The 15,967-nt window shown below is 29.3% G+C and overlaps 1 protein-coding gene and 1 long non-coding RNA gene across 2 annotated transcripts; one reads left to right on the forward strand and one right to left on the reverse strand.

Annotated features, from left to right (window-relative positions):
• Nucleotides 1-830: 830 nt before the first annotated feature.
• LOC112738231 (uncharacterized) lies at nt 831-3,562 on the forward strand. Its single transcript, XR_003169316.3, has 3 exons — nt 831-1,141; nt 2,665-3,030; nt 3,136-3,562. It is a non-coding gene; the product is annotated as an uncharacterized lncRNA (long non-coding RNA).
• Nucleotides 3,563-10,213: 6,651 nt separating this feature from the next.
• Nucleotides 10,214-11,558, reverse strand: LOC112738232 (uncharacterized). The gene is made up of 2 exons (XM_025788580.3): nt 11,020-11,558; nt 10,214-10,895 (listed from the first exon to the last, which is right to left on the reverse strand). Exons 1-2 carry the CDS (start codon nt 11,192-11,194, stop codon nt 10,642-10,644), a joined length of 429 nt encoding a protein of 142 aa, XP_025644365.1. The 5' UTR covers nt 11,195-11,558; the 3' UTR covers nt 10,214-10,641.
• Nucleotides 11,559-15,967: the final 4,409 nt, after the last annotated feature.

The raw sequence follows: 15,967 nt of genomic DNA on the forward strand, positions 1-15,967 counted from the left end.
CAAAATTTGGAACTTCAATAAGGTATCTAATCTTACTTTATCATACTATGTTAAGTCATATCGTGTTATGATATTATTTCTCACCGAAACTTAAGCTGACAGGAGGAAACGAATGAAACAAAGTCTCTTTTTGAAGTTGCATATTTTTTCATAAGATTTCTTACTTATACTAAAATTCTTTCAAAATATTTTTTTTGAATTTTTTAAATAAATATGCGCATAATAAATTTTGTTATAAAAATTTTATAAGATTAATTAAATTTAAAATTTAACTATTTTTAATATTGAAAATAATAGAATTGATGAGTAATAATTTTACTTATTTTCAAAATATAATAGTAATTAAAAACGTTATTTGTATATCAAAATTAGCAATTCCACATCAGTTATTATATATTTTTTTTTATCAAAGATAGGGAGACTCGAACCTGCGACCTCTTAGATGAGTATGGGGAAACTATGCCATTTGAGCTATAACTCATTGGCCAGTTATTATATTTTGTTAATAGTAATTAAAAACGTTATTGTATTTTTTATATCAAAATTAGATACCTTTGAGTTATGACGGACCTTGTTTGGACTTGTTTCCCACATCAGTTAATTATTGTCATCATTATTAGTATAATTATAATAATAATAATAATAATCATATTATTATTATTATTATTATTATTATTATTATTATTATTATTATTATTATTATTATTATTATTATTATGGTGTTTCTTATTATTAGTATTTGTATTATTTTATCCTGCTGCTTTGATTTATTGTTATTATTATTATTATTGTAATTATTATTATTATAATTTTTGCAGCTAACATTACTCAAATCGTTCATTATTTGAATCGCAGAACTCACCGCCACTATCATAATCCTTATTACTCTCACCACCAAACCCTTCATAGTTCAGCCCCTCCATCCGTTGCTGTCGGCCCTAGTTTTCTTCTCCACGTTGTGCTCGGAGCGGTGGCGTTGCAGTACCCATCGTCATCCCCAAGCCAGCATCCGTTGTCGTTGTCGTTGGCCGCAAGAAGACGTCTCTGTCCCCACGGCGAGCCCTTGTCTTCGAGCCCTTCTCTCTCTATCTGAGGCCCCGTCCTTCCTTTCTCACCGTCAATACCATTTCTTCCGCTGCTGGTAAGCACCATTAGTTCATCCTGTGTGGTTGTTGATTTGCTTAGAGAAAGTGAGACCATTAATGGTTGATAGTTGACATGCATGATTCTTTTGATATTTTTAGCTGAGTTAATTTGTTAAAGGGAGTTTTGAAATGGGGTTTATGGTATTTTTGAATGCGTTTTTAAGTGAGTTAATGCTGAGTAAGATTTGTTAGGTGTGCTAATGTTGTTACTGATTATTGTTTAAAAATTTTCTTAATCCTGAATTTTGTTGCTGATTATGGTTGCTTCTTAATGAGATTAATGAGAAAGTTGTACTCAGCAAGACTAATCTTTTAGCTTCAGCATTCTATTGTTCCCTTTTTCAATTTATTACTCTTTTAGTTGTCATTGCTGCATATACACTTCATAGTTGTTGTTGACTGTATATTCTTTATATTGGTGCTGCTAATTGCTTTTAATTTGAGTTTTTTACCTAACAGGAGTTATTGCTTCCCATATTGTTAATTGTTATTCTTAAATTCTGCTTTCGTATGTAAATAATAAAAAATTGAGAACTATGTAAAGCTAATACAATTTGGATAGTCACAATACTGTTGCTGATAATTGCTTTTACTTTTCTTATTGTTACCTAATTTATTTGTATTCTTTTTTGCCGTTGGTTCTCTTGATTTTCTAACACTGTAATTCTAGAAATGCAATATGTTTAAAAGAGAAATAAATGTTGAAAAAAAGACTCTCTCATTATTCATTTTTTATTCCTTTGCCACACACACTCAATTCAAGTAAAAAGACAAAAGCATTATGTTATATATTCCTTTTGAAAAATTAATTTTAAATATTTTAGACCAAAATAAACTTTAGCATATTTTGCAATTTAAGCATTATTTTATGATTCAATAGAAGAATATAATTAATTAATTAATTAATTAATTTAGTTTTCTTTTCATGTCACCTCTTCAATTTTTTCCCATTCCTCCAATGGTGCAGGCTTTTTAGGTTGAATTGTCACATCATTATGTTTGTAGAGATTAGTTAAAAAAGGCTTAATGTTTTGAGTGGGTGGAAAGGGATTAAAATCTGGTTTCTATGTCTTTTATTTTCTTGTCTAGCAGATTATGGATTTCTATTTTTCAAATATTGAGAACTATGTAAAGCATGATGATTTTGAGTATTCTTAATATTGTTGCTGCTATTTGCTCTTAATTTGACTTTGTTACCTATTAATTGTTATTCGTGGTGGTGTGTTGAGGTTGAACAAGTCTACCTGCATTATGATCTTGAAGGTTGCTGCTATTTTTTGTCTTGAACCTGTTATTGATTCAAAGATTTTATGTTTCTCTATATTTTGGTTTGGATTTACTATTGTGCTGATAAATAAAAAAATTTTATGCATATAGTTTACACTTATATATTAAATTTTGCTGTTATGATGATATTTTTTGGCAGTCAATATTTTCTACTTTATGTATGAATGCGTTTCTATATGAAAAAAAAAAATACTCAAATGCTTGTTTCTATGGTGTTATGATCCGAATGCAGTATATTAAGATGCCCATGATAAGTCGTTGCGTGAAGATATCCAAGTTGGACACATCATGTTAGCAACCTCAAGTAGGATCTGCTACGGCTTCATCCTGGACTTCCCAATTCCCCCGTCCAGTGGTGGTAGTGCCCCCGCAGCCTCATCTTTACGCCCCTTTCATCTGCCCCATAGCGAACCATTGCTTGCTCCACAGACTTGTATGAATGGTGTTCAAAACTCGTAGCCGGGCGATGAAAACTTAGACCCAGAGGCAGGTGAGGTAGAGTCTTTTGAGCAACACGTTGACAACCTGTTTGCTGCATCTGAGACTCAAAAGCGCAAGGGACGCAAGACCACTGAATTTTGGGATGTTAAAACAATTGGTATACAAGATTTTAACAATTTAAATTTTTTATGCTCTATTTTTCTATGATTTCATCGCATCTTGGCCACAATGGTTATTCACACAGACTAACTATGATTTACAGAATCCGATGGAACAATCAAACAACTTCGTTTGAGTGTGAAGGAAGCTATGAGCCACCTAACGGTAGAAAGATCGTACTCAGGTTCAACTGAAACCTGCAACCAGTTGGAGATGAAACTGGTATACTAAGCAGCGTTTTCGGATTGCTAAGATCTAGCTACACCAAATTCCCAATCTACGATGTCTAATTCAAGGGCAAGGTGGGGAGCTTCCACCAGACGTCACTGCATAGATGAATTCATTGGAGGGACAGAGTGAAAAGTGGATCCTAGGATTAGAAATTGCTTTATAGTTTTGCTAATGCCTTTTATCCATCAATTTATTTTTTAAGATACAAAATAATTAAGATTTGTAATATTAAGAAAATATCAAAAAAAAAAAAAAACAAAAGAAAAAAAATAATACCTAATACATTCAAACTAAAAAAAGCTTTGATTGCCGATGCAAAATACAATATTTTGCGGCCATTTAGCCGAAAAAATAGCGGCGATTACAAAATAGCTGAAAATAAATTTAAAAATATTGAATATCAGATAGCGACAGTTTCTAACCGCCGCCAAATAAATTTGTAAAATACAACGGTACTTAAGTAGTAGTGGTTCATGACCGTCGGTAAAGTGTTGTCGAGTTTAAAGTTGGTCAAATAGCGGCGGTTTTAAACCGACACTATTTGTTGATTTTGCTTCGATTATGTCAACAATCATTAGAACCATTGCAAAATCAAATATCTACCTCTTAAACCTCAACGTTTCTGAAAGCATTGGTATGTTATTTTGTGATGTTATTTTGCGATAGTTTAAAACTGTTGCAAATTCATTAAAAAATTGTTACAAATTTCTGTTTTTCTTATAATATTTTCATTCTTTTTTTAATTTTCTGTTTGTTTTAATTGTTATAATTTATTTTGTCTTCAACACCTCATATTTTTTTTTGTTTATTTGTTAATTTCATTCTTTTTAATTTTTATTGATATTAAAAATTATGACATTAAAATATTCACAATTTCTTTTAAATATATAACAAAATTTAAGTAAAAAAGCACGTAGTTGAAGAACAAGTGGTGATGCGTTTATAATATTATTATGTGACGTATGGTCATAGATTTCAACTACCCATTTTCATATAGTAACATAAAATTAAGATGATGTCATATATTATTAATTGTTATTAAAGTTAAGGACAAGCATAGAATCAAATAATTATTTTATAATAAGGTACGTTATCTCATGCCGCCCTTGTGTACCAATTATACGGTAAAGAAAATTTTCAACTTACCAAGTATAGTAGGGGAATGACGGTATCACCCACCCACCTATTAGAGGTCGTTTTAACATGTAATATTTATTTAATTGGCAACTCTTAATCATCAAGCGAATTAAACCAAGTTATGTTTAATATATATAATACAATCTTAATCATAGATAAGAATGAGGTAAGATGCAAGAACATGATTGGCGAGTTTTTTTTTATTATTATATAAAATGGTTAGTTGAGACTTAAGAGAGAGTGAGGGTGTAAATAAATTACGATTATTATTTTAGAATTAGGCAAAAAGCATTGCCTCTTTTTAATTTTAATTTGCACAGGTGGATTGGCACGTACGTATACATGGTCCACATGGTTAGAACCCTATGTTTCCCAGAAGCTTCGTCTTCATTTTTCTACATAAAGAAATCCATAAAGTTGATGAAGTCACAGGCAAAGTTAATTCAATTAGAGTTATATTACGTGTACACTAAAATTAGTTATCAAAGTCGAAAAGTTAGTAATTAGTATAAAATATATGCTAGAATATAAATATATATTAAAAATAAATTAAACTACACATATATTTATACATAAATATATTAATAGTTAATTTTAATGACTAATTTTAATGTACAAATAATATTTTTGATCCAATTAATTTAGATTTGCAAATGTCATCTTGCTTTATGGGTAAAGTTGCATTATGGGTAGATAATAATATAAAAGAATAGTTAGACGATAATAGAAAAAAAAGTCTAAAGTAGGATAAAATTATTTCATTTTATATTTTTAATTATTATTTATTTTATTTTATATTTATTGATTAATGTTAAAATACTTGAATAATGTTAAATATAATAAATATATAATTATAGATATATATTAAATTAAAAAAATAATTTAAGATTATTATCTTTCTATTATTGTTCAATAATATATATATGTTACTGCTTCACATTTTGTTTTAAATTACATTTTTAAATAAAACGTAATCTAATTTAAATGGAATTCATATCTAATTATAACTAATATTTAAATTAACGTGATATTAGGTATTTTAAGGAGTGCCGTTTAAAATGGGATTTTGTGTATGTGATGTTCCACCCGGATTAACTTTTAATTTGACTATATATTATAAAATTATGAATTTTGATAAGTGGTCACTCAAATTAACTCCCCACATTACCAACCAACATTAAGGTTGCTGCCATATGAGAGTCTCATAGAAAGCTAACTGGTCACTACGGCCACCAATGATTTGAGCAGTTTTAATATATATATTAAATTAAGTGCACCATTGCACATTATGCACATAGTGTTAAAATAATAATTAAAAAACCCTTAATTTTGAAGACTCACTTATTGCAAGCTTAGTTGTCAATTTATGGCAGCCAGAAAAGGCCAAGGTATGGTATGATTCCTGGTTTCTAGGATTATATAAAAACTACATATATCCAAATGATATATTATCCAAAAACATGATGGTATTCTGAATTTCCTGTATTTACTTGTTAATTTGGTTACAAGAACAACCCATTCTTTTCTATTGCACTTTGTGGCCTAAAATTGCTTGCCTCATCAGATAAGGAATCACAATCAAGTTCAATGTCAATTCAACTATATCATTGACAATAACTTCACTATGGCAACATTATGGAGAGAGAGAAAAGAGGGGGAGGGGGTGTTGCAAAATCCATATCTCTATCCATTAATTTAAAATGATTGCGATTCTTTAATTTTCCAGCATATGGTTTCACTTTATTTATCTATTTTTGTTGTTATTGGAAGCACTAGTAACATGGATATAAGGCAAATAATTCATTTTCCTATTATCTGCTTTAGAAAATAAAACAAAACTTGTAAAGAAATAAGAGATGCTTCCATTATTGCAGGAATTTCCACTTTATATCATAACTATTGCTAATTAATTACCAGAGCTCTGACAAGTCAAGGAAAAAAAAATTATCAAAGCAAATCTGGGAGCTTTTCGATGCTTTGGATAGCCAAATTTAATGTTAGAAACATAATTTATAATTTATATTCATAGTTCACATGGTCTTGTTTCCATATGTTCACACGCGAATGTGAATTAATGATTGTCACATTGTCGTGTTAGCCACCACTTTCAAAATTTTATTTCATGCATATGAAATTATCCTTTGTTATTTCATGATGATCTTGTCTTACTTAAATTTGTATTCCAAATTTTGTCCTTTGCTAAAGCATTAAATACACGTTATTATTGGTCCCAAAATTTGGCTTGATGATTTTGAGGCTAAAATTTTTATATATGGATAATTTTAATGTGAAATGTAAAAATATTTGATGATTTTGGTGTTCTACAGGGTTGTGGTAGTAGTACAAAACGTCACTGACGTTTTGCAATAAAATTTTTTTTTTAATCATCAAAGAACAAAACGTCACTAACGTTTTGTAATAAAAAATATTATTTTAATTATTAAAACACAAAACATTACTGACGTTTTGTTAGAAAAATATTATTTTAATTGAAGAAACACAAAACGTCATTGACGTTTTGTAAATGGCCATAGTTGTGTTCAACACACAGTTTAATTCATGATGAAGGATTTCACCTCTAATAATACAATATTAAAAAGAAAAAGTTCTGATTTTGAACCAGTCCAACTCCAAAGTCCAAGCACAAATTTGTGGTCAATTGAAAAAAAAATTATGTTAAGTGTACACTAAAATCAGTTACTAACTTACTATATATAAAATATATATTCAAATTAAAATATATACTGACAATGAATTAAATAATACATATATTTAATATATAAAATACATTATAATTAATTTTAGTGCTTGATTTCAGTATACAAATAGATTTTTGTTAAACCAAACACACCATCGGCTAACTAACTAACTTGTTATCAACGTGTAATGTTGTAATCATCACTTTTAACAACCATACAAGCAATAATATGACACAACTTTCAGTCCTTCACCACTAACCTAGTTCCTTGACTTGACTTAACTTGAATTGGGTTCATTTTATGTAAGATCTTTCAAGCATCCACATTGATTCATTTTAATTTTCTTTTCTTTTTTTTGTTTCAATTTTCATGACTTGAAATAAGGCAGATTTTTTTTGGATATTATAAAACGAAGAGTGTAATATGGAAATATTACATTAATTTAGTGTAATGCATTGATATAAAAGTTGTTATTATCGCAAAAAATCGTGACTAACGATTTAAAAAAGGAACAAAAAATAAAGTAAAATGTGACTAACGGCTAAATTTTTTTTTTAAATCTCTGATACTATGAAATCGGTAGTCCTAAATTCAGACATTGATTCTAACCGTTAATCAATAATCTAACGGTTTTTTATTTTTCTTCCACCTTTTCTCTCTTTACTAAAATCATTATTAACGATTTCTTTTAAATCGGTTTTACCGATTTCCATAAACACCGATATGAATCCCATATCTATACATTACCCAGCTAAAGCTTCATTTTCCGTATTACACAAACTTAATTGACATATCAAAAATAAAAATCCGAAATATAATACATGAAATTAAAAGAAAATGAAATGAAATATGAGAAGTTCACATGGGTTTGTCCAATGATATAGGGGCGAAGCATGCTGGAGAGAGGAGGGGATGTGGACATGGGAGTTTGAAGTGTCTTATCTCTCATTGGTGGGGATAATTGGTCTGGTCAAACACTCAATATGTGTTGGTTTGGTTGGCCAACTGACCCTTTTGGCATTTTCTCACTTCAATTATTTAATTTTTAAAATAATAAACTACCAATGTCCTTCAAAAATTTAGTAATTGATAAAAATACTTAAAAAATTGAAAACTACAAAAATATGATTTAAAAGCGACACCAAAGTATTTTGATATAAAATAAATACAAAGGTGATGAATTTACTACATAAAAAAAAACTTTTTTCATCTTTTTAAATATTTTAAAATATTTTTTATCATTTATCAGACTAAATATTTTTAGAAAAAATATTCCTTTTAGCATCTAATTCATCCTAATTTATATTGATATAGGTATTATCAATTTATTATAACTTGTATTTTGGTGTTGTTTTCATTCTCACTTTATTAATTATTCTTAATTAGTTCTTACTTATTACACAATTATTATAGATTTTTGAAATATATAAATGCATATTGCAAGAATGGTTAAGGTCTTAATTAAGGAGGAATAATGGGACAAAGAAGCTGAGATAAGAGATTCTGTAAACAATGAATTATGCATACCCAAAATGACCTCAACAAATTATTTTCAGTTGCCTATGCTGTTGCTGCTCTCTAAGCTAGAACCCTTTTTCTGCTTTTGCTTGTCTCCAACACCCCACTTGCCATGCCATGCCATGTGTCTTTTCTTAACATGGTTTTGGAGACTGTAAAACGAATAAGTATCATGTGATCCCCAAACTTGTTACAACATTCTTGGTCACTCTCTGTGTAGATTCCCATCATATAATCTAGACAATAGACGAGTTCTTAAATTGTATTTACTTTTTTTTTTTATATAAAGAAAAAATTTAAGCTAAATTGTCGTTTAAGGTTTGAAATAAAAAACATTAGATATAATGGTAAATGGGTTGCATTCAATTACATATAATACTAAACTAGAGCACAATTATTGAAAAGTTATTTTAATCACGATAGTATCTAGGATATACAAAGAAATTATGACAAATCAAATAATTTTTTTTTTAACTTTTATTCGATGTCTCCTAATTCACCAGGTCAAGTTAAAATCTAATTTATCGTATATCGAAATTTTCTATAAAAATTTGTTGTTGGCCAATAAATTATCATTTACTAAAAATAAAATTTGATTCATCAATATATATTTAAATAAATGTTAGATGAATAAGCTGACTATTCGACCTACTCAAATTGGTTATGATTAATCAAATTATTGCAATGCAAAGAATAAGGAAATTAAATATGAGCTTCAAATTTGGGACCTAATTTATTCATGTCTCACTGAAATTCTTTTCGGTAGCTTGCGGGTTTGGTAAACAGTCCACTTTCATCAGGAAGAAATATTGGTTTAGCTAGCTTTAATTTGTTTTGTGTTAAGTATTAATTTATGGATAAATATGAGCTTGAGTAAAGCTCTTCTATAAGGTTAGGTCATTGTCAATTCTTTTAAGTGTAAATATGGTTTTTAGGTAAAGCTTTTACTTGCTTGTTGAGAAAGGGAACTCCTTTGCACATGACTATGTTCAGTTGTCCATGTTAGAATTTCAGCACTTGATCACGTTTACAACCTAAATATGGCTTCCATATCTTAGCTTCACGCATGTTGCATATTGCCCCCACCAAATTAATTATATGTATAAAATATATATTAAAATACAATAAAATAATACATATATTTATACATAAATATACATGCATACGCATACATATATCGATTATATTAGATAATTACTAAAATTATCTGTTAATGTAAAATATAAAATACATATTTAAAATAATTAAAGTATCCATATATCGGTAGTTAATTTTAGTATATATATATATATATATATACTAAGTTACCAACAAAGACAATAGCATACATCCATATTTATTGGACCAAATGAAAATTTAACCCCAAAATGATACTCTTCTTTACCTTCAATTCCAAAGTTGGGATACTCCTTTTCTCTTCATGGGATTGGGCCCAATCATATAAAATTAGATTAGTTTTCTTTCCTAATTTTACTTATGTATTGTTATTTGCACTTATTAATAAAGAAAAATGTATGATTTTTTTTTATAAAATATTAAATATGTACCCACCAAAAAATGAGTGGAAGAATGAAGAGAAGATTAACCTACACTGTATTCCATCACAAGAATTCTATTATTTGTATTCACAAATGTCACAGAACACAATACATTTTCCTAAGTAGAAAAGAAGAAAAGGTAAGAGACTAAAAGTAAAAAGAAGAAAGAAACAAGATAATAGATGGATTTAGAGTTATGAAAAGAGAGAGAGAAAGAGAGGCCTAGAAGATTACCCTACAAAACACAAATATCAACAAAATCTCCCTATTCTTCACAACTCACAAGGAAAACCCATCCAATCAGCAATCACTAACACTGATAAGAGAGCTATACTTCTTGTGGTGGCCCATCCCCTCTGCCTTCTATTACTTCCTAAACTAAAAAATTCTTCTTAGAAATTTAAAAAAAGGAAAATAAAAAAAAAGAGAAGCATAATAAGAAGAATATTCATATTGAGAGAGAGAGAGAGAGAAGAGAGAAGCAAATCAACACGAGTAGGCCAAACGTTGGGCCACACGATCCCTTAGAATTCCGTTATACAAAGCTACCCTGTTTTCTGGCATTCCTCTTCTTCTTCTTTCCCCATTTCCGCAAGTTTCAACCTTTGATTCTGATTCTGATTCAGATTCATAGTTTGACCTAATCCTCCTCCTGAACTCTTCTCCGTCTCCACAAGAATCCATCACGTCCTCTGCAAAGTGCACCCTTTTCTTCTTCTTCTTCACACTCTTCTTCCCAGCTGCAACAATTAACATGAATTTAGAGAAGAAACAGGGCCAAAGACTAAAGCTTTTGCATTTTCTTGTGAATGTGTAACGAGAAACAGGAGAAGGAAAAAACAAAGACAAAAGCAGAGTACATACCAGAGGAAATGCAAGATCGGAGAGTTTTTGGAGTTTGGGAAGTAGGGATTTCGTGGAAGGAGAATTGGGTTGGCGGGAAAGATTTCTGAAGGCGGAGAGCGAGGAGGATCACCGTGCCGGAGACAGCCATGGCGGTTGCAAACACCACACCTTGTGCGCTCATCATTGAAGACATGCGGCTTGATTTGATGGCGATGGTTCTTCAAAGAAGAGGAAGAGATGGAAATGAATGAAGGGAATGGATGTGGTAAAGGTTTTGGGAGAAAGGGGAGAGTGAGAGGAAGGAGCAGTTTTCCTTTTCTTTCTTCTGAGAGAGAAGAGAGAGCAATCAATCAATATTTGTATATTTTTATTATTACTTATTTATTTATATTTTATAGTAAAGTAAAGGGAAATGGTGATGGTATGAAGGAGAGCAACAAGCATTTATATTTTGCATTCAATGACAATTCTCTTTGATTCTTTATTTTATCGGGAATCTTCACAAAGCAAAACACCTATTTATTATGCGAAATCTTAATTACACAATCTAAAAGTACGTCATAATTGGCAAAAATATAATAGTGCTTAGTATATACAACTATTTAATAACAAAGTCTTTATTAACATCCGTGCATTACCCGGATTTTACATGGTATATATTTATGATGCACGGACACGCGATCCGAAATATATGATAAATTTTAAAATTTTATAAAATATAATATACATATAAATATAAAATATTTTTTAGTTAAATTATAGTAATATTTTAATATTTTATTAATATTAAAATATAAATTATTTTTTATTATTTTAAATGTTTTTTAATTATATAAATATTTAAAATATTTTTTATTTTAATAACTAATAATATATATTATTTTTAAGATAAATGTTATTATATTCTCTTTAAAATAACATGTAAATTATCTTTTTTGATATGTCATATTTTAATGGATATTTATTTATTTTAATATTTTAGTAAAATTTATTAGATGACTAATTTATCTAATAAAATAAAAATAAAAAATTAATTTTTGGTCATTAAAATTTGTTGGAAATTTAACAAAATATTTGAAAAATAATGTTATATATTACTCTTTTATTTTTCACATAAAAATCTCTGATTTTTAATAAAAATTAAATAAAAATCTAAACCTTCATAAAAAATAATTGTATACTAGCTACATTAATTTTTTAAAAAAAGATATAAAATGTTTCAATTTCTTCCTTTTTTTTTTCATATAATTTGAAACCAAATTGTATAGAATAAATTTTCAAATTTAAAGATCTATTTGACACGATAAACTTTTTAAATTGAAAATTTTCACGGTGACACTAATTTGTGTTTTTATTTTTAATTTGTCATATCAATATTTTAATTTAGAATTTAGTTAATATAAGAAAATTTTTAAATTAATATTTTAATAAATATATAACAAATGTATGAAAATAAATATCGAATTAGAATATGACACGTTAGAGAGAGTAACTTACATGTTACTTTAAAGAGGGTAGGTATTTTTAAACTCATTTTAAGAAAACATGTTACAAATAATACTGGACACGTAATGATATTTAGATGTGTTCAAAAATTTTTTTTTATTAAAACACGGTTGGATACAAAAAATACGTGTGTCGGACGAGTATGTCGTGTCCGAAATATATCTGACACGCGAATATATATATAATTTGTATATGAAACTCAATTATTAAAATCATCTATCATATATTTGTGTATAAATACATATATAATTTAATTCATTTTTAATATGTATTTTATATTCTAATATGTATTTTATACTGATAGCTAATTTTAGTATGTATCTAGTATTTTTTTGGTGACTTGTATGCATTTAGTATGATTAAAATATATAAGAATTTAATTTTGATAATGTAAAATAATTATTTAATTATATCATTTTTTTATTTTTATTTACATGATTAATATAAAAAAATTATTGTGAACTTAACATTACCTAATTAGATATTTGTATAAAATTATTTATACTATTAAAATATTAAAATTAAATTTTATATATAATGAAAGAGGTTAATTTTGATATAATATGACCATGTAAAAAATTTTATATAGTTATTCAATTAAATTGTTCAACACTTTTGTTGATGTTATAATATAGGGTAAATACCCTATTCGACTTCTAACTTTTTTCCATGAGACATAGTACATCTTAATTATTCTCAAACCTTAATTAGGCCCCATTCATTAAGGAAAATGGGCAAATCGACCCTTACTATCGAAGGACAAACGGTTATCCGTTGACGTGTCAGGTATTAGTGTCAAGTGTCACTTTCAAATAGTTGCAAGGGCTAAAAATCACCCTCTTTATCTCTTCTTCTTCTTTTTCTTCTTCCTTCTTCCTTCCTTCATCAATGGCGGATTCCACTATCACCCCTTACACAACCACTAAACCTCATTCCCCATTCACTTCAAAGATCCACTATCTAAAACCCTTTCAACCCCTTACGTAACTACTATTTCTCGTTGCTCTCCTACTCTTTCCTTCGTAAGTCCTTTACTTTGTGAGTCAAACTATACTTACAAAGTTTTGAGAGCTTTTTTATTTTCTTTTTATTAAAATTATTGTCCAAGAACACATTACAATTTGCTAATTTTTAACCTATGTATAGTTTATCATATTCCCTATCTTTAGAAAATAAGAGCATCTAATCTAGAACCTCACTAATAATTTAATTGAGAAATAAAGAGAAAAGAGTACTTAATAATCCATAAAAGATTCAAGCATATAAAAATTAGAAACATTATATATAATATATCACGTCACAATTGCATAAAAATTCAAACTTCTATTTGTTCATTAACAAAAAATAAATCTAAAAATCATAAATGAAGAAGAAGAAGCTAATTGCTTCGGAGAGGACAGAGGAGGTGTCAACGTCGTTCAGAAAGACGTTGGTGGAGATGTTGAAGCATGACATCATTTCTCTATTTTTGTTCTCTAATGCTTACTATTGAACTGAAACATGTAAAGAAGAAAAAGAAGGAGGAAGAGGAGGAGGTCGAGAAGAGGTTGTGTAAGGGATTGGAAGGATTTTGGATGGTGGATTCTTGAGGTGAATGAGAAATGAGGTTTAATGGTTGTGTAAGGGGTGTCAGTGAAATCTATTTGTCAGAATATATTAGGATCAATTATCATTCCAGACAACTTGAATAGACACAAAACTTTTTCTCTGTTGCTCTCTCTTACCTTTTCTAACATGGTGTCAGAGCCATGGTATCCTCCTTGAGAATGATAGGTTGTTTTTCTTCTGGTGAAATCATCGTATTTTTCATAATTTTCTTCTGTGCCATTTTTTTCCTTCTCTTTTGTCAATGCTATGATGCTTTCTCACTTAACCAATTAGCTCATTCACTACTTACTTATTCTCATGAAGAAACCATATATTTTGCGTCACCTTCTGATAGTTTGCTATCTCTTTACACTTTGTCACTTTTTCATCAGTTTTTTGGCAGTTCGCCATCTTTTCAGCAGTTTTTCGACAGTTGGCCACTCTTTCAACAGTTCTATCTGTGTTTTCTTGTGGTAGTTGATGGGCGAAAAAATGCCGGTTAAGAATTTCTGATAAAAATAGCGTTGTAAGTACAGCCTTAATTGACGAAATTTCCACTATCGATTTAGAATGTGTCACAATTAATAATAAATAACCAGGAGTAGAATCCCGGGTCGTTTCTCTAAGAGTTGACACAGGATCCGAATTATTGGTTAGGATTTTTTCGAGTATTTTTTTTTTGAAATTGAAAACGGAAAAATAGATGGCTAGGAATTAAAGCAATGAATAAATAACAAGAGGTGATATGCATTCAAAATAAAAGGTCTTGGTCAGGGGAGAGAATTGGAGTTTCTATCCTTGTTGTCTTTCTCAAGTATAATAGTAAATGTTCATTACTTCCACTTAGTTATCCTCTAACAATTGAAGGAAAGTCAAGTGGGTATCACTAACTCTAGCTCACAAGTCCTAGTCACTTCATGGGGAAGGAATAGAGTTGGTGAGAATTGAGTTAGCTAGCAATTCCCAATTACAGATTAATACTTGAGTATCACAACTCAAGGGTTTCCAATTACTCAACCCCCAACCAAGTTGGGAGCTTTACTCCATTCACATGAATGCCATTTCATAAACACATAATAGCTGTAAATAAAAGACATGATAATTATGAGAAATTAATTAAATCAAAATTGACACTGACAATAATTAACAAGGATCAAACAAGTAATAAAAATAAACATAAAAATAATTCAATGCATTAAATAAATTTAAGAGTGACAAAATCCAAACATGAATTCAATAATCAAATAGAAAAGAGTAACTAAGGGGATTAAAGAGGAAACTAGGAATAAGATGACGAAGAATGAAGGTAGCAGCAACTCTCTTTAGATCCAATTCCAAGCAAAACTAAGAACATCAAAAACCCTAGAGAAAAGTAAGTGTTTCTCTCTCTAGATTCAAAAATAATAAAAAACTCAAGTGAAAAGTGAAGTGTCTTCAGTCACAGCTCCATCCCTGCCTCTAGTATGTATTTTTGGGCTTGAATCTGGGTCCAAATCAGCCAGAAATCTCGCCCAGCGAGTTCTGTTAAGTGCAGCATGTGACGCTTTGTTATGCGTACGCATATGCATCGCTTAACTTTTACACTGGTCACGCATACGCGTCAGCAACGTGTACGCGTCACTGAAAGATGCTCTAGGTCACGCACACGCATCAGTCATGCGTGCGCATCGCTCCTCGCTTCTCAACTCTTTAGCTTCTTATGTTCCTTCCACTTTAACATGCTTCATCTTCATCCTTTAAAGTATTTATGCCCTGTAAACCTGAAAATACTTAACAAACACATCACGACATTGAATGGTAATAAAGAAGAATTAAAAATTAACAATTTTAAGGTCTAGGAAGCATGTTTTCAATCATAGCACAAAATTAGGAA

This window comes from Arachis hypogaea, chromosome 13 (genome assembly GCF_003086295.3).
Source record: "Arachis hypogaea cultivar Tifrunner chromosome 13, arahy.Tifrunner.gnm2.J5K5, whole genome shotgun sequence".
In the NCBI taxonomy this organism is placed as follows: domain Eukaryota; kingdom Viridiplantae; phylum Streptophyta; class Magnoliopsida; order Fabales; family Fabaceae; genus Arachis; species Arachis hypogaea.